Genomic DNA, 23599 nt, shown 5'->3' with positions numbered 1-23599 from the left:
GTTGATTCTGGATTAAGCAAAAGCAGAGGAACAGTTCATTTTGCAATGTTTTTCTATTTTGTAAATGGGTTTAGGGACACGTGTCGCGTAGGGGATGGAGCAGGTTGAAGGCTGAAACCGACCTAAAATCTCGTGGAGTACTAAAACCCATACGTTGACGCGAAGAGAAAATGGCACTTTCGGATTTACAGGGGTAACAACCTCAAATTTTGAAAATGAAAATTTAGGAGTAAAGGCCTTTATAAATTATAAGAAAAATATTATCGATCTTTTTTATCAAAATGCCCTTACTTGAGTTCAATGTTGAATAGTGGGAAACTCCATTTTCAAAGCACTTGTAAGTCCCGTTTTCAAAGTTACAATAAATTTCTGACAAATTTGTTATGAAGCTAAGAAATGCTAATTTTTTAAAAATAATTAAAACATTAGCTATTCTTATTAGGCCAAAATATTTTTTCTATTCTTGAAACACATTGAATATTTAATATTAGTTTGGTGAGTATTTTTCTTTTGTAAATCCAAAACTATGAAAAGTTTCAAATGAATTTAAGAAACAGGGTGCTGCTTTCCAAGGAGCAGAATGGTGGCGAGACTAAAAATGTTGCATACATATACATACGTACGTATGTATACAATTCATTTGATCCTTGAATTCTCTTATTGGCTTATTGCTGCTTTGTTATTTTCCATCGAACTACCTGTAGCTCAATCCAGACCCATATTTAGCGGCATCAGTATCAGAAAAACTCTGGTTGGAAGGAAGCAGAAGTTTAGACCCGGGTAACAAGATAAATCGAGTCCATTTCTTACAAACCAACCCCTTGATTTGTTGAAAACAACACCTTTTTCAATTAATTAGAGTATTAAATTAGATGACAGATGACTTGGTCCTTTTTTTTTTTTAAATAAGGGACTGGGTCTTCTTTTTCCCTTTGAATTCGTGGGTTGTGACTTTTGATGCCCACGAGTGAATTTCTCACGAAAATGTCAAACATACTTATCAATTCTTTCTGAATTCCAGCTGCTCATAAGATTTGTTCTTTTCTTTTCATGTTGTCAAATATCACGTTGTGTTTATCTCTTGTTGAAATAGACAAACATAATGTTGACGAACACATGCTGAAATTTCTGACCGAAATACCTGTAGAATTAGTATAGAATATTAAATATATTTGAAGGATCAAAGTAGAACACAGAAAAATCCATGGCATCTTTCACTTCGTCCTCTTCGTAGTAACAGATGAAACTTGTAGTGACATCAAGCTGCTTGGGCAACGTGGAACCTTGACAGCTAAAATTTAAGCAAATACAAGATAACAGATGAAAATTGTTCCACATCAAGATTGCTTGGAAATCAATCACGCTCACTAATAGCAGTCAGATGTTCATCGATCTCCTCAGTGGATAAAACCCTAAATTTTGGATTTTCCTTTTGCACTACTCCCACCTGCAAAATGCATATTCAACACGTTACTGCCACACCATACAGTCAATCAAATATCAAAGGCAACTCTCACCAGAAAAGCAACAACCCAAAAAAAAAAAAAAACCTATGGAAATGACACGTATACACAATCACTACAGGCAAGCGATATTCACTTCGTCTAATCTGTATCTTGGCATTGTTAAAACCATAACCATTCACCTAATCCCCACTTTCTCTTTATTCAGTCATCCACCAGATAAAACATTGGAAGCAATAACGCACGAGAGGAACATAAATGTACATACAAAAAGCCACCTGCTATAATGCAAGTGATGAAGAAAAGAAGATTAAGTACCTCAATCTCAGTGGCCTTAAAATCCTCCTGAAGAACAGATTGCAGTGCAGATATAGCAGTCTGTTAACGCAACAAAAGCATCATAAAAAAACGTATCCCAGCAGAAACAGCAACATAATTCTCTTATAGCCCAAAAAAAAAAAAAAAGAATTTATTCTCATTACTTTTTAGACATGGTAATGACAAATCTCATTAAGATCATGGCATCTTAAATTATTATAAAGCATGCTTCAAAATCTTGAGAAGAAATTCCTGTTTGTACATGAGATCAGCTAATTATGAGATTGACTCATCAAATAACAGCTAAAATCCCATATCCACATTGTTGAGGATTGAATTTAATGTTCATAAAACGAAATGGTTATGAGTCTTTATCAAACAAATATGATGAGAACCTAAAACTTGTAACTTCACCATCTCAGTCATACGGTTAGACTGTTGCTAGACCTTTCATATCATCATTCAGACAGATGGAAACAAAACTTCACTCGGTACAGGCTTCATAAGGAAAACATTTAAAACTCATAATTCATCTCAAAATCCACCTATATATTTTCCACTCTTTCAAGAGAATCAAGCATATTCAAGTTTGGGAGCACCTCCCAAGCTTCATAAAGCTAGAGGCTATTACAGGGAAGCAAATCTGTGATCAAATAAGGAAAAAAAAAATTGGAAAAAAAAAAAGTAGAGAAAAAGCCAAATTGAAACATGGAATTACCAAATTCACACAATGTCAGGTCCCAAGCCTCAATGGACCGCAGAGAGTATATGCAACAACTAATACATCTCAAGAAAATAGACACAAGTTCCCAGTCAAAGCATCGTAGAGATCAACCCAACAGAAGGTAGTTCATTGATAGATCACACTACCTCCAGTTCTAAATATAAGATCTAATTTATAGTGCGATTTAGATCTTCTATTTAGAACCAGAGGTAGTATTAATTAAAGTGTAAAGCAAGCAGTAATTCCAGATGAGATCAAAGAACTTAAAGTCTATTATGCATAACGGGACCACAAAAACAGGAATCAGAAGGAATCTAATGGTCCATTTGTCAAACAATTCCACATGCCCATTTCAAAACTCAAACCCAAATCATCATAAAATGCAATAATACCTGCACTGTCTCTTCATAGGTAAATGAAGGATCATTCTTCATCTTTTTCTCCAGGAAATTAATTGCCTCTTGCTCCTTTAATCCAGCACTCGTGGCCTAAATACATCATATATCCATCCCAAAAGAAAAATTAAGCTCCCTCCAAGAACATACATGCAAAGAATAAAATCCAAGCCAAAGCATCTACCAATGCGTAATGTAATTTATTTTCAAGTTTGAGATTGTGAGCATAATCATACTAGTGATAATTCTAACAAACCTGTCACTAATGTCTATTCTATTGTCTCCACAGTCTAACCCAGGTTTAGAAATTCTCTTTCCTTTATAATAAATAAATAAATTGTTTTCTCTTTCATTAACCATTCCCTTATCATCACTATAATTTAATTCCAGTACATCAACTGCACAGATACAAAATGAACAAACAACTTTGCCAGAGTATAAGCAGAAAATGTAAATCAACTGATGCTATTTTTGCCTCATCTAGCTATATCCATCCTATATATAATAAGGTTTGGTCCTATTCATGGGGATTCTCTAATTACCATTCCGAAAAGAGAAAATTCAAAACAATTGGAATATCTTTGGAAATTGGATGCAGTTACTAATTCATGATTTGGCATGTCCAGAATGAAAACTTCATTCTCAATTCTATGAGAATTTTTATGAAAGCCTTTCATTATAAACTGAGTGCAGGACAATATTATCAATAAGAAATTCCATCATTAGCTCTACGGTACTGAATACATCCGTAGCATATCTTTGTATCTTCTTGTACCACAGTCCACAATATATCCAAATGATCTAGAATGTACCTTGTGACCGAAGTAATGACCAGCTGGATCACATTTATAAAGTCGGGGTCCATATTCTTCATCAATACCCACGACCATAGCAACTTCAAAACGCAACAGAATGGAAATGAAAAAGAAGAAAGCAACATTAATAATGAGAAATTGAAGTAAAATGCAGAGCAAATCACTCTATTCCCTCCAAGAGATGGCTTCATTACACGACTCTCCCCTCTATTATGAAAATACACATAGAACTTCCCTGACACCAAATAAAAACTAAAACATCTTCGACCATAGGATTGTAAGATTATTATTTTTACTATTAAAATAAATAATTAGAAAATGCATTTCTTTGCTTTCAATAATTATTTATTTTTTGTCTAAAAAGTTCCAAACTTTGATATTTGGTCAACATGGGTTCAATTGCATCTTATTTTTTGGTTTTACAGGAATCCTATATATTTTTTCATAAGAGAAGAGGGGTGCTCAAGCCATTTTTAAGGGAAGGGGAGAGTATTGGAACTTCAGAAAAGTTAACAATAATAGGCTGATCAAGCTTGTTTGATGATAAAATATTTCACAAAAGAGATTTTTCCACTCTTTTCAATGAAAAGGATGAAAAACACACCTACTCCAAGCGGTCTCATGTAAGCATGCTGAGTGTAGATCTGTGACTTGTCAGCAATCCTATGAAACAATAGTTTTCCAACAATGGTCAGGTGCACAACATGTACTGGCCATGTGTGAAAATCTAACTCCAATGTTACAATTCAAATAAATTATCCGTGAAAATTATCATAATCAATGTCAAGATCCCGAGTATGAAAAAAGCAATAACTGATTTATTGCAGTTTGCAACCACCCATATTCTCCTATGAGAAATCAACCGGGCAGCCAACATAAGGACTAAATTATGTTTTCGGTAAATACTCCAATCACATTAAGGAAATAAGGATAATGCATGACGTCATTGCCAAACTGAGAGCAGCAAAACAATTTGATGTTCCATTATGAAGAAGAGAATCCCGATCATCACACTGCCAATATATGGCACAGCGGATCCACCCCCAGTGTATAAAGAAAAACGTGACGCCTAACAACTTATAGCTATCCAACAGTAAAACTGCAGTAAAAAATGCTCTCTTTATCTCAAAAAAACGCTGCAAGAAAAAAAATCATCCTTTTATTGAAGGTTCTTGAGCAAAGAAGAGCAGCCCCGGAAAGCACAAATATTATATTACAAGTGTCCGTAGCATTTTGTGATTTTCACACATCTTATAAACAAATACATCAACTAACATAAACAATCACAACCGCTCCAACCAAAAAATAAATAAATAAATAAAACGCAGCAATTCCTAGTGACAAGGGTGAAAATCAGAACTTGACTATCATTCAATCAGAAGCTCCACAGTTTCAACTTTTTATTGGCACATGGCAACTATTTTGGGGTTTGTCAATCTACCAAGTATGAAGGGAAGCAACAAGAGTTTGTGCAAAATCCCAGCACAAAAGATGCCAGTGATTGCAGCAGAAGTTGTGCAGACAACATTTTGCATGTTGTGGAAACCAAAGTACAGAATGGAATCTTCAAAACCCCTGATTTAGACACTACATCTTTGAAGGAAACTGGAAATATTCTTACGTACTTCTCTATTGTATAATATGTGAATAACCCAAATAAGGGTGCGGGAAACATTTGTTAGCACAACAATAAAATGGCCATATGAATTGCAGAAATTAAACGAATTAATAACTGCAAAGCTACTGATATCTCCTTTATAAGCAAACAATTTACCATTTGGACAACACATCAACGGGCATCTCATATCCATATGTAAAGCGAAACTCAGCAGCTTCATTCCTTGCTTGCTGAACCAACGTCCTAGCATCAGCTGGGAAGTAGCATTATGAAGCAAATGTGAGCTCTGAATGCCAAAATTTCTTTTCTTTCAAGGTACACAGTAAAAGAAGACTGAAAATGTTATTTCACACATTAAAGTTCTATTATACAACAAAGAATCATGTCAACATCTCTGAAGCAATTATAAGACGAGTCTGCTCCAAAAGCGACGTTTCCAGTGACATTTTCCAGAACACCCACAACAAACATATTCTGTTGAGAGTGAATTTCAAACACCCAATTAAATCAGCCTGACCTGTTATGCCAGTTGCCAATAAACCGAGGTACTCTGTGATGGGGAACAGATGTGTAACACTCGTCTGGTCCAAGAGCTTGTCCTGCAGCAAATTATTAATTTCAAGCAACTTTAAACTCACAGCTTGCATAAATACCGAAAGCAAGCACAAATGACAGAATGCACTCACCGGAACCTTTTTCTGGGTAACAACACATACGGAATCCTTCCCTCGGACGCCAATTGAGGTGATCCCCACAGATTTAACAGCCTTAAAAGCATACTCTATTTTGGCATTTAGAAAACCCACAGTCAATAATTAAGAACCCTTCAGACTAAAATGGATTAAAAAAAAATCAATAACAGAAGTTTAAAAAAAAAATTGAGCTGATATGAAGAGATTCTAACTCGGAAAAGCTTTTGCTTAGCATTGAAAATCTGAAATATGAAGCCCCAGAGCAGAATAAAACTGCAACATGAGTCGGAGACAGGAAAAGTTGCATACCCACTTGAAAGAGACGACCTTCGGGTGAGAAGATAGTAATATGACGATCGTATCCCCCTCCACTTCCTCGACTCATGGTTCAGGGACTTAGGGCAGTGACTTGGCCTTGGTGTTTCTGAACGAATACCACGACTTGAAGTCGAAGTCGGAGAAGAGCGCAGAAATATTTACGCTAGTTCCGACCTGGATCGCTATTGATAGTAAGCCTAGGCGTCTAGCAGGGGCATGAGCTCCTTCAACAAGAAAAACGGCACCGTTTTGCAGAATTGAGAGGTGGCGAGTGGCGAGTGGCTCCGGAGAGGAGCCGAAAACAAGCTTGTGGGCTTGTGGTTTTGGAGAAAGGAAAAAAAAAAACAAATAGAGAGAGGGGGCGAGGGATATGGTGATAAAGTAATAATAGAGCTATTATTAGTTTTTCTTCTCTAGTTAATCATCTATCATTATGTATTTTTTCCAAACAATGGGATAACTAAGGCTTTGTTTGGTTCAACAGAAGGAAGGAGAGGGGAGGTTAATTAAAGAAAGGGAGGGAAGAGGAAGAGGTTATAGTTTTGTTTGGTTAGAAGGGAGGAGAGATTTCTTATTTGGTTCATAAGAGAAAGGAAGGGGAAGTAATTATAAATTGACAAATATGCATTTATCTCTATATTTAGACTAATTTATTTTTTATTACAATATTTATGTCAAAATTATTAGTTCTTAATTTATTAATTTAAAAAAAAACCAATTACCTCACTTACATGTGATTAAAAAAATAATAAAACTAAAAAAATTAGAAAATATGATAAAAAATTTAATATTCTATCTCATTAATTTTATAAATATATGTATTAATATATATGATATGTATATATTATATAATTATAACACGCACGTTATGATATGTATATATTAATATATATGCATGTTATATGAGATTATAATACACACGCTGTGATATATAATTATAATACACACGTGTTATGATATGTATATATTAATATATATGATATGTATATATTATAATATTATAATTATCAAATATTATTAGTGGCTAAAAAGAGAAAGAAGTGAAAAAAAAGATTTTTAATAAAATAGATAAACTTGGAATATTGAAAAGTTAGTATGGGTAATTTGGTCAATATTAGACATTATATTTTTCCCCTTCCAAAAAACCCCAAACTTGGAGGGGAGCATGGGAGAGGGGAGCACTAAAAGACAAATTTCTTCCCTCCCCTCCCCTCTATTTTCCCAACCAAACACATTTATCTCCTCCCCTCCCCTCCCCTCAAAAACCCTGTAACCAAACAGAGCCTAATACTCTTATAGTCCTTAATATAAGACCTAATTATTAAGTTGGTTTTGATTCTAATATAAGACCTATTTATCATATTTATTAATTTTCTCTAAATTACGCATATGGATACTCTCTCAACCATAATCAAGTAGAAGAGAGAGAAGGTATTAAGTAAGATGATCATGGTATTTTAAGAAAAACACATCACATTTTTTATAATTAACTAACATATCTAACTTTCTTAATTTAATCAAATTAGTTAAATGAGTCTCATATTAAGGATTGGAGGAGTAGTAGGATTTGATCAATATAGTCCTCTGATCCTAAATATAAAACCCTTATATTAATGTGTATAAGGGTCTTATATTTAGGACCGGATGAGTAATTTATTTTGAATAGTATGTTTGTTTATATTGACTTTTTGAAGAAAAATTAATATGCAAGTCAGTTTCACCCAATTTAATCAGGTTAATGTCATTTTTTTTCCTTTTTTTTAAAAAATATTTATAATGTTTTCATTTTTTAATCATGCCTTTGGGCCTCATTTACGTCTGATATAATCATCTGGATTCTCAAGAAAAAACAGCCTTTTGAGTTAAAGGCTTCAGTCCATACATTGCCCCAGTTCACTTGGGTTCAGAAACGGCTTCCTTTCAGTCCATACATTGCCCCAGTTCACTCAGGCTCAGGAGGGGCTTCCTCCCGGCTTCGATGTTTATGTGAGCGCACTGTGACAAAATCAATGCATTGTAGCTAACAAGCTGGTGTGTATCAAGAAAACAAGAGTTGGTTTAGAATCAGTTTGGATTAGCAGTAAAAAAAAAAGTAACTTATTTTTAATCTGATTTTTAGAAAGATAAGATTAGGTAATGTGATTTGTGTTTGAATTGACTTTTATAAAAATTAGTTTGTAAAGTAAAAAAATTGTTTGGATTATGAAGGCATACTCATCTCATCTTATTTATAAGGTATTTTTAATATATTTCACACATATTAGGAAAAATCTTAAACTGCATTAATTCTTTTTTAAAATATAATAATTTTTAACTTTATCTCTATTTAATATATACACTTCAAAAATAATCATTTACACTATAATAAATGAAGGATAAAATAGCATATTCATATTAAAAATTTAAAGAGGTAACTTATAAATAAGGTCAAGAAAAACCTTCTTTTTTTTACTTATAAATAAGATTAGAGGATTATTTGAAATCAAAAGTGTATTTGTAACCTATTTATTGCTCTCAATTAATTTTAACTAATTTTTTATTATTCATAAATTAGTTATTTCAAGCTTATAATAAGAATTAGAAGGAGTACAGTTTCCTTAAAGGTGGAACCCAACTTTTTTTTTTTTAACTTCTCTCCGCCTTTTAACGATTCTCACTTTTCTCTCTTCACGGTTGAAAAATATAAGTAACAAATTTTTACTTTTGACTTATCCTGGCTTTTGATCGAAAAGCACAATCTCCTTAAAGCTAATACGAACAACCAGATTTCATCAATCGCACAGTTTGTCATTTATATCGCACAATTACCTCCTAAAATACCCTGACAAACAGGTTCTTAGTTGGCAAAAAATCGGCTCATAACTCAAAAGATTATAAGTTCAAATTCTACTATCAATATGAAAACCTTATTAGTGGGTGTTTTGTAAGCACTTGCTAGACTTGAAGGCCTATCTTAACCCTCTCGAACTCTCAGAATCCAACTCATCTAAATTTTTTTAATAAAAAAAAAATCAATGCAGCTGGCAACATGAAACGCAAGCCAAAAACATACCAGTGATGAATAATACAATTCATTATCAAAATGATTGGAATATGAAATAATATTTAATTATAATTTTAAAATATTTTTAATATTTAATATTATCAAAGAATATTTGATTTATTTTTATTATTAGTTATCATTTGTATTTAATTTTATAATTTGTAATTTTAGAATATTCTCTCCTTAATTACAAAAGTTAAAATGAGGTTATAAATAGCTTTCAACACATGTCGTATTAAAGACGCCTTATAAGTTAAATAAATTGAGCTTTTAAGTTCTCTCTTTGAGGCTTTCTTATTTGTCTCATTTCCCCTCCTTTTTGTATTCTCACTCTTCTCTCTAATCTCTATTTCTCTTCTCCATTATGTCTTCTCTTCTTTTTCCGTCTCACATCACAAACTAATTGAGGATGTTTTTATTTAAGATAAACGATTAAACATCCATTCCGGTGGCAAAACAAAGGCAGAGTGAAAAACCATTGCCTGTTTAGCAACAAACAAGGCCTTAATCATGTGGTATATATTGCAGAAGTTACTCGGCATAAAAAATTTAAAACGGAGATATACTATAACTGATTCATTAAAATTCACGTGGCTCCCCATTTCTTGAGCTCAAAAGTTGCAACTAAGCATCTTGGTATATATAAACCTCATTCAATTCTTTCTAGGACGTGCCCATCCATCTCGATCGACGACCCTTTTTATTTTAGTTTATTCCTTAACCATCTTCCTGACCAACTCCCTCACATCATTCCTCATTCCTATTTTTCACTTTTAATCATTCTCTTACTTTATTTCTTACTCTTCCTTTTGCTAATTTTAAGGATAAATACACACACACAGGGCCAGCGTCTAACACATACACAAGAGAGGTGTTTAATCCACACACACACACACACACACACACACACACACACAAAACTCTCCGATTTGCAGTGGGGATGTTGAGATTTAGATTCAGCAAGTGAGGGTAATAGTTCATTTGTATTATATGTTCATAATTAAATAGATATTGCGAATGATATATGAGGAGCTAAAACATATTATGATTTTAGTAATTTCATTAAATTGCTAATTCATTATTAAAATGAACTCTTAATATCTCTTGCCAACTTTTTGATCTTTCGCATCTTAATGAACACAAATCCCAATTTGTGTGAGTAGTCCAAAAGAGATGTGTCTGCTATTGGGAAGTTTAAGGGATTAATGTTGCACAATCGCTCTTACGTGTAGCTTTTATTATTTACACGATTTCCTTCGAGGCACAATATACAAGAGCGAATATAGTGCTTTTTTTTCCCATGATTAGCTGATTAAATCAAATCTAAGTATTGTTAGGTTTACTTGGAGATGAACGTTTTCTATATTTACACAAACTCAAATTCAAATTTCATATTTAAGAGGCCAAAATCTCTTATACTATGAGTAATATTTGTTGGTTAAATTGTACTTGTTTCGCCATTTGACCCAATTATGAATGGTTAAGTTTTGACATTTTATAAAATATTTTTTAAACTATAGATATGAATTATTTACATTAAGTTTTGACAAATGAAATTTATGTATTTATTTTCATTTTTTACATTTTAATAATAATTTTGTAAAATGTTAAATCCTAGTCATTCATTCAAAATTTGATTTTAAGGGTTGAGAGCATAAATAACATGTAGGAAGAAAGTGGAGCAGGGGGAAGAGAAGTCAAATCTCCCTTTTCAACATAAGAAATCTATCTCTTTCCAATCATTGTTATGTTTTTTATTTAATCAAAAGTAATTACTTTTGATGTTTAAAACATAAAGTTTTTACTTCTGTATTTTTTAAGATTCGAATTTGTATTTTTTTATTTATGAAAGTGAAGCTACTTACCACTTTAACTAACAATTTTAAATTATTGTTATTATTATTGGACTCAATACTTAAGCTAATGAATGTTGGTTTAATTTATTTGTGAGCGCGATATTTAAATTTTTTTTCACTTATTGATAAACTTCAAGGCGGATGTATTTTCAAAGAAAATGATATATGCTTCATAGTTGAAAAAAACCTTAAAAGGCCTTCTTTGGGGGACATATTGTATCATTTACTATTCATTAATTTGATGTTTATTTAATCCCTTCTACGGAAAAGAACTAGGCAGATGCAAATAAGGAGCTAACATGCAAAATTGGGAGTATGATTTCATATTTCCAGCAGCTTGTCGGGCCATTTAATTGGTTGGAAGAACTGAAAAGCAAGAAATATAAACGTAACACCGACTGAAAACAGGACTACTTTTTTTTAATACAAAATAACTTGTGCATTTTATATTACGTGCTTAAGTCATTATTCTCATCCCAACCTTGTTTCTTTTCCCTTTCTATGTGCATAATTCCATGATTGTAGAGTCTTGCCACGATTAGATCATTCTAACAATTAGAATGCATACGTACGTATATGGAACTATAATAAATTTGTCCCATGCATTAGAGAGAAAGACATATTTATTTCAAAATTCTTTAGTAATGAAGCTCACTAACTTTTGAGCCGTACAAAATAAAATACGTAGTCAAATACAATTTAAATACTACCTCCAGTCCTTAATATGAGACCTCATTTGATTTTTATTTTGGTTCTAAATATAAGATCCCCAATCTATTTTGTCTCTAATATTTATGTATTTTTTCTTCCAAGATAGTCCTTTTAACAATAGTAGTTCTAGCCAATACATTTGATTAGTAAGGATATTTTAGGAAAGACAACACCTATTTATGACAAATAACTAATTTAACTTCTTTTTTTAATCTTTTCAAATTAGTCATCTAGCTCTTATAATTAGGACCGGAGGTAGTATATCATATCAGCTAAATACATTATATCATCTTCCTATACATTTTATATATCTTATATGATATAGATTGTAAAGGTATCTACCAAATTTTACCAAGCGAAGTCATCGGAATGGGAGCATTGTGTGTGCGCGTGTGTAAACTAACAGTGAATATAAAATATCAAAACAAGTGGTAACAAGTCATAATCGTTCCTGCGTCTTATCATTGGCAAACACCGAGGTGCATATATTTTCAAAGAAAGTTTTAGGAGGCTTCTTTATGGGACATATTGTATCATTTATTATTATTCGTGTGATGTTTATCTAATATTCCATATATTATATTATTCAAAGAAAAATGTAACACCAGCTGAAAATTCAGGCCAAAAAGAAAACATCAGCTGAAAATTACAGGACTATACATATAGTTTACATTAAAAATATCTATTTTCTTTTTATCATTTTTTTAGTTGCAGCCTTGCGGGTAGCTTAGCCTAGAGTCATCATTTTCATCCCCACCTTGTTTCTTTTATGTTACAATATTCATGAGCCCAGTTATGCATGGTTGTAGTCTAGCCATGTACGATTCCTTAATCACACTGCAGGTAACCCTAAAAGCTCCTTTAACGTTTCTTCCTTTCCTCAATCATATTGGAAATTCCTCTCAAAGAAGAAACGATCAAGTATTCGTAGGAGTCAAAGAATTATGTCAGAAAACAATGAAATACACAATATAATATAATACTAGCAAAATGTCTCAAATCATATATATTATACCATTTACGGGATAACATGATTAAATATCTCAAAAATATTTAGGAGTGAGCATTTAGTATCTTGAATTTTTTTTTTTTGCTCTTATATCTCTTGAAAGTTTATTTTTACAGTAAAAATACGTTACTGTTATCCGCTGTTAAGTTTGTCAGTTGAATTATGTGGTTTAATCAGTGTCTTTAATGATCAAACTTAATAACTATTAACGGTTTAGGAAAAAAATGCTACGAAATAAAGCTTTTAAGGTATATAAGAGCAAAAAAAAAAATTAGGTGCTTGACATTCTTTCATGAATAGTTTCAAGATATTATTTAAACAACTTATCTCTTCTATTTACCACCCAAATTCATCACATAAGCTTTCTACGGATTTTATATATATGGTATGTAAAAGTATCGATTATATATATTCTTTTAGATTATGGTGTGAATCACTATACTACATTACTACTCGTATGTTGTATCATCTCTCTAGCTTTGGTATTCCAACGCCTATCAACCTTTGTTTAATTTGTTGAAGATCTCATATTTTACGTGTTGAAAGAACAGTAATTGCAGGGAATTTTTTTTTAAAAGGAAACGATTTGGATAACCGATGATATGTATTGAGGCTAACTAGCTAGGCGCCTTGCATATTAGGCCACCCTTTCAAGTTCCGACCCAAATTATGAGCTCTATCTATCTAAACATAAACCTACAATATAATATCAATAATATAAGTATCAAATATATATATATATATATAGCACAAGTTGTATCGTTTATAAATTATAATCTCGAACGAAGCGGGCTATAAATGATATGGACCATTAATGAAGAGAAAAGGCAGAATGGACGTCACTTAGTACGCATGGCGACTGGATGTTTGAGTAGTACTATAATCCACACAGATGAATGCTATATTGATGATGTTCTTGTTCTTGAATGATCTGGAACAGTACCATGTTACAACCTAGCAATCCTGGGGCTATATGGAGCCCATGAACGCAAAAGCAATAGTTTTCTTTTTTTAAAGTGCAGTGGCAAAAGTTGGAGCAGGTAAAATCCACGACAATGTGTCCGGCGAGTGAAGGACATCACCACGCGGCTCTTCGCTCTCAACGTTGTCGCACATTCTCGTTCTTATGTATGACGAAACCAGACACGACCTGCCCTATCCCATCATGTGCTTTTAATTCTCCATGCTCAGTTTTCACTTTCGTATTACACTTTTCCTCTTCCTTTTGTTTACACTTAGCTGGATCACACATGATGATTTGCGTGCCTCGGATTTCTGTTTCCTTCTAAGATGCTGGTCAGCCAAACTTTCACATATTCTCTTTGTTTTGTTCTCTCTAACTACATATTCTGCGGCAATTAAAATCTATTGCTACAGCTAAAAGCTAGAACTCCCTCTCTCCTTCTCTATCAATCTAAAGTATTACCTCCAGTCCTAAATATAAGAATTAGTTTGATTTTTATTTTGGTCTTAAATATAAGAACTCAATCTATTTTGTTCTCATATTTATCTATTTTTTTCAAATATAGTCCTTGTAATAATGATAATTCTAACTAATACACTTGATTAGCAAGGACATTTTAGGAAAGACAATACCTGTTTATTACAAATAATTAACTTAACTAGATTCCTTAAACTACTCAAATTAGTCAACTAGCTCTTATATTAAGAAGCAGAAAAGATAGTACTTTTTAGTGTCGCTTCCAAGTTACCAGGCACAATCTCTGCTCATCTCCCCGTTAGCTTTTGACTTGCCTTCCTCCTGCAGATTCATCCTTCAACACAAGAACATATAATAATGGAGTAAAAAATATATAACTCTTACGGTGATAGTGATAGGGTAGTGCTCTACGTGTAAAGTATCTTCTATCTTTCATGGATAGTCAATTTGCAATTCATTTGTGTGCGCGCGTGACTATGTAATAAAAGATAAGATTTGTAAAATTTCCTGCCTCAAATTTCATGTAAAAACAATTCTACCTGCAAAATTTAGCATGTTTATAAAGGTTATATACATAGTAATTACGGCATATATACATTGCATGGACCATTTCTAGTCATAAATATATATGTATTGATATGAATTCAGATGGTAATTCTGTCACTTTACATGATATTGGTCAAGCTGAGGCAAGCTGAAGGAAAGATATTCAAATTTAAGAGGTTTCTATGTGTATTTAGAGCTCAAATTAACATAGGCTAAAGTATACAATTAGTTCTTCAACTTTGTATAAAGTTTAAATTTGGTCCCTTAATTTTAAAAAGTATACTTTTTGTCCTTTAATCCTTTTTTTTTTTAAAAAAAATGATGACATTAAGATCTTAAATGTTGATAAAATATTCTCAAATGTTAATATATTAAATTTAATTTTCAAAATATTCATGATTGTTACAAAAAAATCATCATTAAAGCCTAATGATTTTAGGATTAAAGGATCAAATGTATCTTTTTAAGGTTGAAGTACCAAATTGAAACATTGTACAAAGTTAAAGGACTAAATGTATACTTTAACTATTAACATATTATAAAAGTCGTGTTTGATAATTATAAGGATATTTTAGATAGTAAATTACTCCTCCGATCCTTAATATAGGACCCAATTGTTGAGTTAGTTTTGGTCCATCTTTTTATATTTATTAGTTTTCTTTAAACTACCCCTATAAATACTCCCTCAACCACAATCAAGTAGAGGAGGGAGATGGGGTATTAAGAAAGATGATTATGATGTTTTAGGAAAAACATGTCACATTTTTTATAATTAACTAACTTACCTAACTTCCTTAATTTAATCAAATTAGTTAAATGGGTTTTATATGAAGGACCGAAGGAGTATAAATTTAGAAGCAAAAGTAAAAACAAGACCAAAAAATTATGGGGATACTTTAGAGAATAAATTATAAATTTGAAACGTGAAATGCATTTAAATCTTATATTTAAAATAAAATATAATATCCAACTAGCTGTTATATTAAATACTAAACGTAGTATTATGTATGATTCATTTCAAGTTACATGTAAAATATATGTATTCACAATCTTTTTAAAAGCTGCAAAGACCTAGTACATTGCTATTTATTGCAAGTTGCCAATGATATCGTTTTTCCCCCTTTACGTCGTGTGTCGTATTCATTTAGAATTTTCCATCAAATAATTGCCTGGCCCTGTTCTAGCCATCAAATAAATTTTGAGAAAGAAATTCAGACATGGTGATCAAACTACTTAATCATACGAACCATATTACATACACGTAATTTTGGTGCGCTTGCGTGTGTATGCAACTTATAAATCACGCTACAAAACAATACTACCGCCAATTTTAAATCCAAGAGTTAGATGATAGATTTTAAATATAAGATATTAATTTATTTTGTATTTTGAATATGCAGTTTTTTCTAAAACATTTTTATTAGTTACACATGACAAAGGAATTTCACTTTTCCTTAAACAGTAGTTACAATGTACGTGATAAGAAAGTGTATTTTGAAAAAACTAATGTACATTTGTCTATAAATAACTTAGTTAATATTTTTTATATAAAAAATTTAGTTATACAGTTTTTATATTAAAGATCAGAGGGAGTAATAAAAACCGATTACAATTCATCGTACATTTAAAGAGAAAATGACACAAAATTGTGTGATAAATGTTAATTACTTCCTTTTCAAACGTAAAATCGTTTCTTTTCCCAAATATATTTTGTGTGAATAACTATTTTTGTGATTATAAAAGATCCCTATAACTATGACTTAAGGACAAGGTCCTAATCACGATCCATCAATCCAGATCGATCAAGACACACTGATAAGCAAATGGAACCTAGAACATGTACATTTAAGCGCTTAGTTTAAAGTGGCATCTCTCTTCAACTTTTTGTCTTGGCCATATTTCTCTTGAACTTTAGTAAGGACATCAACTTCATCGTATGTATGTGCATTGGTGGATAGGACACATGTTTTATCATCTGTCAATGTCGGCCAAAACTGACTGTTATTACGATATCCTCATCAAGAACAAACCTTGTAATAATCGAGTCTCCTATGGTGATCATCAGTGAACGAACGTCGTCGTCGTTATTGTTCTCATCACTTTTTCCACTGATGACTTGAATTTTGGAGAACATGCTAGGGCTGCCACCATGTTCCTGAAGGAGCCAATGAGCCATATTATTATAAGGCATGTATTTAGTTTTATATTCAAAATTACTTAAATTAAAACATATATGTACGTATGATTTGGTGATGGAAATTAATCAACTGCTTTAATAAAAGTAAAGTTTTAATGGTTTTTAACGTAACATTAAACACACTCTGCGTATCATATGTAGCGTTGTAACTAGGTCAAACAACCAATAGTCAATATTTAAGTATCTTTTCAAATACTACTTCCAGTCCTTAATATAAGAGCTTTGACTTTTATTTTGATTCTAAATATAAGATCTCATCCTCTTTGTCTCTCATATTTATCTATTTTTTTCAAGGTAATTCCTGTAATAATGATAGTTCTAACCAATACACTTAATTAACAAGGGTATTTTGAAAAAGACAATATCTGTTTATTACAGATAACTAATGTAACTAATTTTCTTAATCTACTCAAATTAGTCAACTAGCTTTTATATTAAGGACTGGAGGTAGTATTACAAATTAAATATACATTACATGTCGGCAAGTACTTGTGTACCTTAGATTTTAGTTTTGTTACAAATTTTTGCCGTGCTGCTGGAGGATAGGAACACTAGGTGACATGCAACTGCTGATTAAACCGACAATGCGTGAAACTAGGGGCGCATTATTTGAAGCTTCGTGGTATAAACTATAAGTGGTGAATTATTGTACTTTGAGGAATTTAATTGGAGGAAACCTAGTGGGAGTTCTTAAATTTTAAGAAATTCAATGCTTTAATATATAAAGCATCTTACAAATCTTAAGAACAATTGGTACTTTTATATCTAAAACGCTTTTATGAGTATATTGAAATTACTTTCTTATGCTTCATTGGTATGGCTTATATCCCCGTGCATTAATCAAGGGTAAAATTAAAAAAAAAAAAATCAAATATTAAGTGTTACTAACTTTGGTCCTGAATATTAAAAACTTATTTGATTTTTATTTTGGTCCTAAATATAAGACTTCAATCTACTTTATCTTTCATATTTATTCATTTTTTAGTTAGTCTTTATAATAATGATAGTTCTAATCTATACACTTGATTAACAAAGATATTTTAAGAAAGATAATACATATTTATTACAAACAATTAAGTTAATTAATTTTTTTAATCTACTTAAATTGATCAACTAATTCTTATATTAAGGACTAGATATAACATCTAACTAATTTTTTTGCTGCTGATTAGAAGTTAACGGAGACACAGTGTGTGTGTAATAATTAGTTCTATTTACTTCTTAGATTCCTAGTATTATAGTCACTCGTTCATGTCTTGGGAAATCCATCAAAATATATTGCAAGTTAAGATGAGGCCTAGTACAGTTGGCATTTAGCTGGATTTTTTAAACATTTAATTAGAAATTTGACACTTGACAGCGTGCATAAAGGAAGTCCAATAATCGATACTAAAACTTTTCGGGAATTCTAAGATGTGGATTGTTATTACCTTTTGAACATTTACATTAAACTTGCTTAAAATAGTTACTCCTCTGATTCTTAATATAAGATCCATTTAACTAATTTGATTAGATTAAGAAAATTAGGTAAATTAGTTAATTATATTATAAGAAATGTGATACATTTTTCCTAAAATATCATAATCATCTTTTTTAATACCCCATCTCCTTCTTCTACTTGATTATGGTTGAGGGAGTATTCATAGTGGTAATTTAGAGAAAATTAATAAATATGAGAAATGGATCTTATATTTAGGATTAAAACCAACTTAACAATTATGTCCTATATTAAGAAGCAAAGGAGGATCATACAATTATTGGGACTTTTAATGATTGGCGCTTCTCTTCAAGCACTACTGTTTAAAAATAGCATAATAAGCTATACTTTTTGAAAAAATAAAATTGCCGTCCGTGAGTCATCTTCATCAACGCATGAACTCAGCTCCCCTTTCCTGATGCATACTCTTTGTGGATAATCTTTTGAATTAGAAAAATCTCTGACTTTTGACAGCCACGTGTCCAACAGTTTTTCTTTTTCTATTTGGGCACTTCTGTGACAAGTTTATGTTTATTTGGAAAATCTCCTATTTTATCAAGATTAGCATCACTGATCTAGTGGTTAGAATTAAGAGTGCCACTATATTGAAATACTCCTTACGAGAGTCCAAAGTGTTAAGACATACGTAGTCACCAACTGAACTTAAGCGATCACGTGTACACCTTTAAACAAAAAGAAAATGCTTGACTTTTTCTAAATTTAATTTGTATCATCTTAATTACATTTTTTTAATTTTTATTCTAAATTATATATGTTTATAAATTAGTTCACGTTACTAATAGAATTACTTTTAGGTTAAGGATCATTTTTGCTAGTAAAATATTTATGAAGGAGTTGTGGATATTTTTTTTAAAAAAATACTCAATATTGGCTTGAAATGTTAAAAAGAGCAATGTCACTCTTTTCAATTATAAAGCTAACGTTAGCTGTTAAAAACTAACATTACTATAATAAACATTTTTAACGAAATTAGGGTGATACTACTTATATTTTAACACTTTGAGAGCAAAAATTAAAAAAAATTGCAGATACTCATAATTCCTCCCAGAATACTTCCAAGATAAAAATAATTCTTAACTCCTTCTCTTTTGACATGAAGAGTTCTCTTTTTACTCAATAAAAAAGGAAAAAGAATGTCATTGATATGATAAATATAGATAATATTACACGTACGTAGTAGGACGAGAGATATGTAAGGAAGAAGGAAGGTTGGTTGTTTCGTTGCGTTAGATACAAAGAGACACGGATTGGAAGTAAAAAAATAGGAAAAAAGGTAGATGGGAGAAGAAGGCCGTGTTTGGGGACTCGTAATTCTTGAAATATCTCCCGATTTTTAAATCCCGAAGTTCATTTTCCTCTTTGGCTTTTAATAAGATCTGTGCTTCTTCCTTTTCACTGAATATATTATAAAGTGCTGACTCTTCCCCTACACACTCCCTTTCACTTTCCAGATTAGATTGCTATGCCTCTTCACACACTGTGCTCTCTCTCTCTCTCTCTCGCCATCTCACAATCACTGTCGAGCAACCACCAAATACGCCACAACACAACCACCTTTTCTATTCCCTCACGATATTAAATATAATCACTGCGTTTTGTTCTTCTCATCAGAAATCAGAAGCCATCACCAGCCTCCCGCACAAGCTTCTCTGATCTCTCTCTCTCTCTCTCTCGTTCATTCTTCACTGATCACAATAATGAAGGCAAGTTAAGCTCTTGAATTTCTTTCAGACCCAGATTACTATGAATGAATTGATGTTTCTGATATATATCAGTATATATACGCACACTGATTGATGAAGCTTAGCTTATTGTTAACGTACGTGCCTTCACTTGGCCTCTGTGAATTTTCAGTTCTTCAGCTGGGTGCAGAACATCAAACTCGGAGCTGCAGCGAGGCAAGATAACAGATCAAATCCAAACACCTATTCATCAACTACTTGTAAGCCCCTTAGTTCATTCATGTCTATTTTCTTTCTTTCTTTTCTAATTAATGAGCATGCGTGTGAGGGTGGTTTACACACACAACACACACAGAGCTCATTTGATTGTTGAGTTGCGACAGAAATGGAAATGATATGCTTGAAGTATGTACAATAGGGGGGGAGAGAGAATCTGAGATGTTCAAGTTTTCAGTCTAGATGTGTTCAAGTTTGCTTTTCCAAAAACAGAATAATTGAAAAATGAAGCCCTCTAGCTAGGTCCGATCTATATATGCTTTCACGACTTTACTTATAATTTATAAATACTAAATTTCTTGATATAATATAATACTGAATTAAATTTAACGACTATATTTTTTTTTCCACTTAGAAGCTGTATGGATTTTTCTAAATTTTATCTAATATGAGAGTGCTAGTTATTGTTTACTCATAATTAAAAGATATTTTACAATGGAGCGCTATTATAACAATGGTTGAGTCTAATATAAGATACAATCATTCAGTAAGTTTTTAATTTCTTGGTTTCTTGTTTGCTCAAAAAAAAATTTGTTGGTTTCTTGTACGTTCAATTTCAATCTCATTGCTCAGTCCAAAAAATTTCAATCTCATTGCAGCTAATTCAAACGTATTGGATAGCTTGTCGATATCATTCAAGTAAGATCCAAACAAGGACGAGCTAGTTCTATTAATTGTGAATCATAAACTAGTATAATTAATTAGCTTTAATTTAGGTTTCTTTTTCTATAAGTAGATCTGAAAAACATTTCCCTTCTTTTTCTTTGTGGGGAAGGAGTGAGTGAAGGACTATAGGAGAGAGTCTTCTTTAAGATAAAATTCTCCACTTTAGTTATGCCTTGAAAAAATCATGGTGATAATGATTATGCACTCTCACACAAATACTCAATTTAATGTGATGAAAATTATCAAATACAGGAGTATCTTAATTCAAAGATATAGTGAATAAATTATATAAAGTAGAAAAAAACAACTTGGCAATATTTTTATGGTTGTATATATATTAAAAAAATTGTTCCCTCTGCCAATAAATAAATAAACTAATAGATTATTATTGGTGTAAAATAGCAATATAATTGAGTTCTAAAAAAATCAGTAAATAACATGGTATTTTTGAGAGAAATAGACATGGTAAAATCACTTATTTCCACATAATCACTTAACTATAATTGATTGGATTATTACAAGACATTATTTCCGATCCTATCATATTTATTTAAGGACCAAAATAAAATGTTTGTGTATTCATTTTTAATATTTAAATATTGCTATAAAACTACAATTGAAAAAACTTAAGGGGGCTGAATAAAAATAAAAATCATTTAGGTCACAGGAAAGTTTTGTTTGTTTTTTTAATCAATGGAAGTTGATGAGAGAGGTTAAAAGTCTTTTCTTCTTGTTTTCTGACTTATAACTTGTGTTTGTAACTTCTGTTTGTAATACTACCTCCAGTTTTTAATATAAGACTTAATTAACTAATTAAGAAAAATTAAAAAAATTAGTTAAGTTAGTTTTTTTATAAATAGGTGTTGTCTTTCCTAAAATACCCTTACTAATCACATATATTAGCTAGAATTACCATTTGATGAAGTATTTAACATCTACAACTACTATAAGTATTACTTTAAAAAAAATAAATAAATATGAAAGATAAAATGAATTAAAATTTTATATTTAAAACTAAAATTAAAGCCAGACAAACTCTTATATAATGAGAGGAGGTAGTAGTATACTGTATCCATTCAAAAGAAAAAAATCATTCATGTGGATTCTACCTCCCCTCGAGAATGATGTAGTTCTGGCTCGTTTATGTGGACAGATCGTGCAAAACAAGAGGCCCGAGAAGAATTCAGCGATTGGCCGCATGGTTTGCTTGCAATAGGAACTTTTGGGAACAAGAATGAAGTCAAAGCAAATCCGGAGACCCAAAACGCTCATGGCGAAATGAAGATGAGTAGTGGATTTCACTCCTGAAGAATTGGGAACCTCCAGAGGGAGCTCAATAAGCTCTTGAGACAGAAACCCAATGTGGAGAAGGAGATCGCCGAACTACCTCTCGACAGGTTTCTCAACTGCCCGTCCTCCTTGGAGGTCGATCGAAGGATCAGTAATGCTCTGTCCAGTGATTCAGATGATAAAGAGCAAGATATTGAGAAGACCCTTGGTGTCATCCTTTGTAAATGCAAGGACATTTGTGCAGATAATACCAAGAAGGCCATTGGGAAGAAGCCAATTTCTTTTCTTCTTAAGAAATTGTTCGCTTGTAGAAGCGGGTTTGCGCTGCCACCAAATCCTAAAGATATCCTGCAAGAATCAAAAATGGAAAAGGTACACCACCTGCTCGATTATGTTACTCTGAATCTTTTTGCTTCTTTAAATTCGTGACTTTGCAAGGTGAGAAGAACCAATATCTAAGGGTGATTAACTGCGCGGCAGGTCATCGGTATTAGGGAGCAGAGATTTTGACCCGATATTTTGACATGATGTGAACACTGTGATTGATTAAATGATATGTTGTTTTAGCATATTTTAAAGAATTGTATTGCCTGTCATGTAAGTACTGTAAGACACAATCAAGAGCTGTTTTTAAAATTGCTCTGCTGTTTTATAGCAGCCACATAAACCTCAGGACCTGATTTGTATATAATTTTTGGATCTCCAAGTTTATAATATGCTTTTGAAGTACGGGGTTCTTCGAAGGTTCCAACCACTTCATAAATCCATTTTAAATGAGTTGACCAAGACAAGGCACTATTCGTTTATCTTATATGTATTTTCATTTTGTGTTATTTGCGTATCACGCCGAAGTATATACCTAGTAGTATTATTTAGTGCTCTACTAATGTTCCTTAAAATCTTTCTCATTTTTTCCCCCATATATGCAGCTTTTAAGGACAATTCTTCACAAGAAAATATACTCCCAAACTTCTCGATCACCGTCAATGAGAAGGTGCTTAGAGGACAAGAAGATTGCAAAGAGGAATGATGAGGAAGAAA

At 31.9% G+C, this 23599-nt stretch overlaps 1 protein-coding gene and 1 pseudogene across 1 annotated transcript; one reads left to right on the top strand and one right to left on the bottom strand.

Moving 5' to 3' along the window:
- Positions 1 to 1117: 1117 nt before the first annotated feature.
- Positions 1118 to 6484, bottom strand: LOC114739919 (proteasome subunit alpha type-6). Its single transcript, XM_028928021.1, has 9 exons — positions 6335 to 6484; positions 6020 to 6114; positions 5851 to 5932; positions 5490 to 5586; positions 4320 to 4378; positions 3713 to 3795; positions 2898 to 2993; positions 1782 to 1841; positions 1118 to 1447 (listed from the first exon to the last, which is right to left on the bottom strand). The coding sequence occupies exons 1-9, from the start codon at positions 6408 to 6410 to the stop codon at positions 1355 to 1357; spliced, it is 741 nt and encodes a 246-aa protein (XP_028783854.1). The 5' UTR covers positions 6411 to 6484; the 3' UTR covers positions 1118 to 1354.
- Positions 6485 to 20274: 13790 nt separating this feature from the next.
- On the top strand, positions 20275 to 23595 carry LOC114739920 (uncharacterized; annotated as a pseudogene).
- Positions 23596 to 23599: the final 4 nt, after the last annotated feature.

The sequence above is a fragment of the Neltuma alba genome, unplaced genomic scaffold (genome assembly GCF_004799145.2).
Source record: "Neltuma alba isolate B1F8T4 unplaced genomic scaffold, ASM479914v2 tig00002980_pilon, whole genome shotgun sequence".
Lineage (NCBI taxonomy): Eukaryota > Viridiplantae > Streptophyta > Magnoliopsida > Fabales > Fabaceae > Neltuma > Neltuma alba.
The sequence above is the reverse complement of the archived record's forward strand: the minus strand, read 5'-3'. Positions and strand labels throughout refer to the sequence as shown.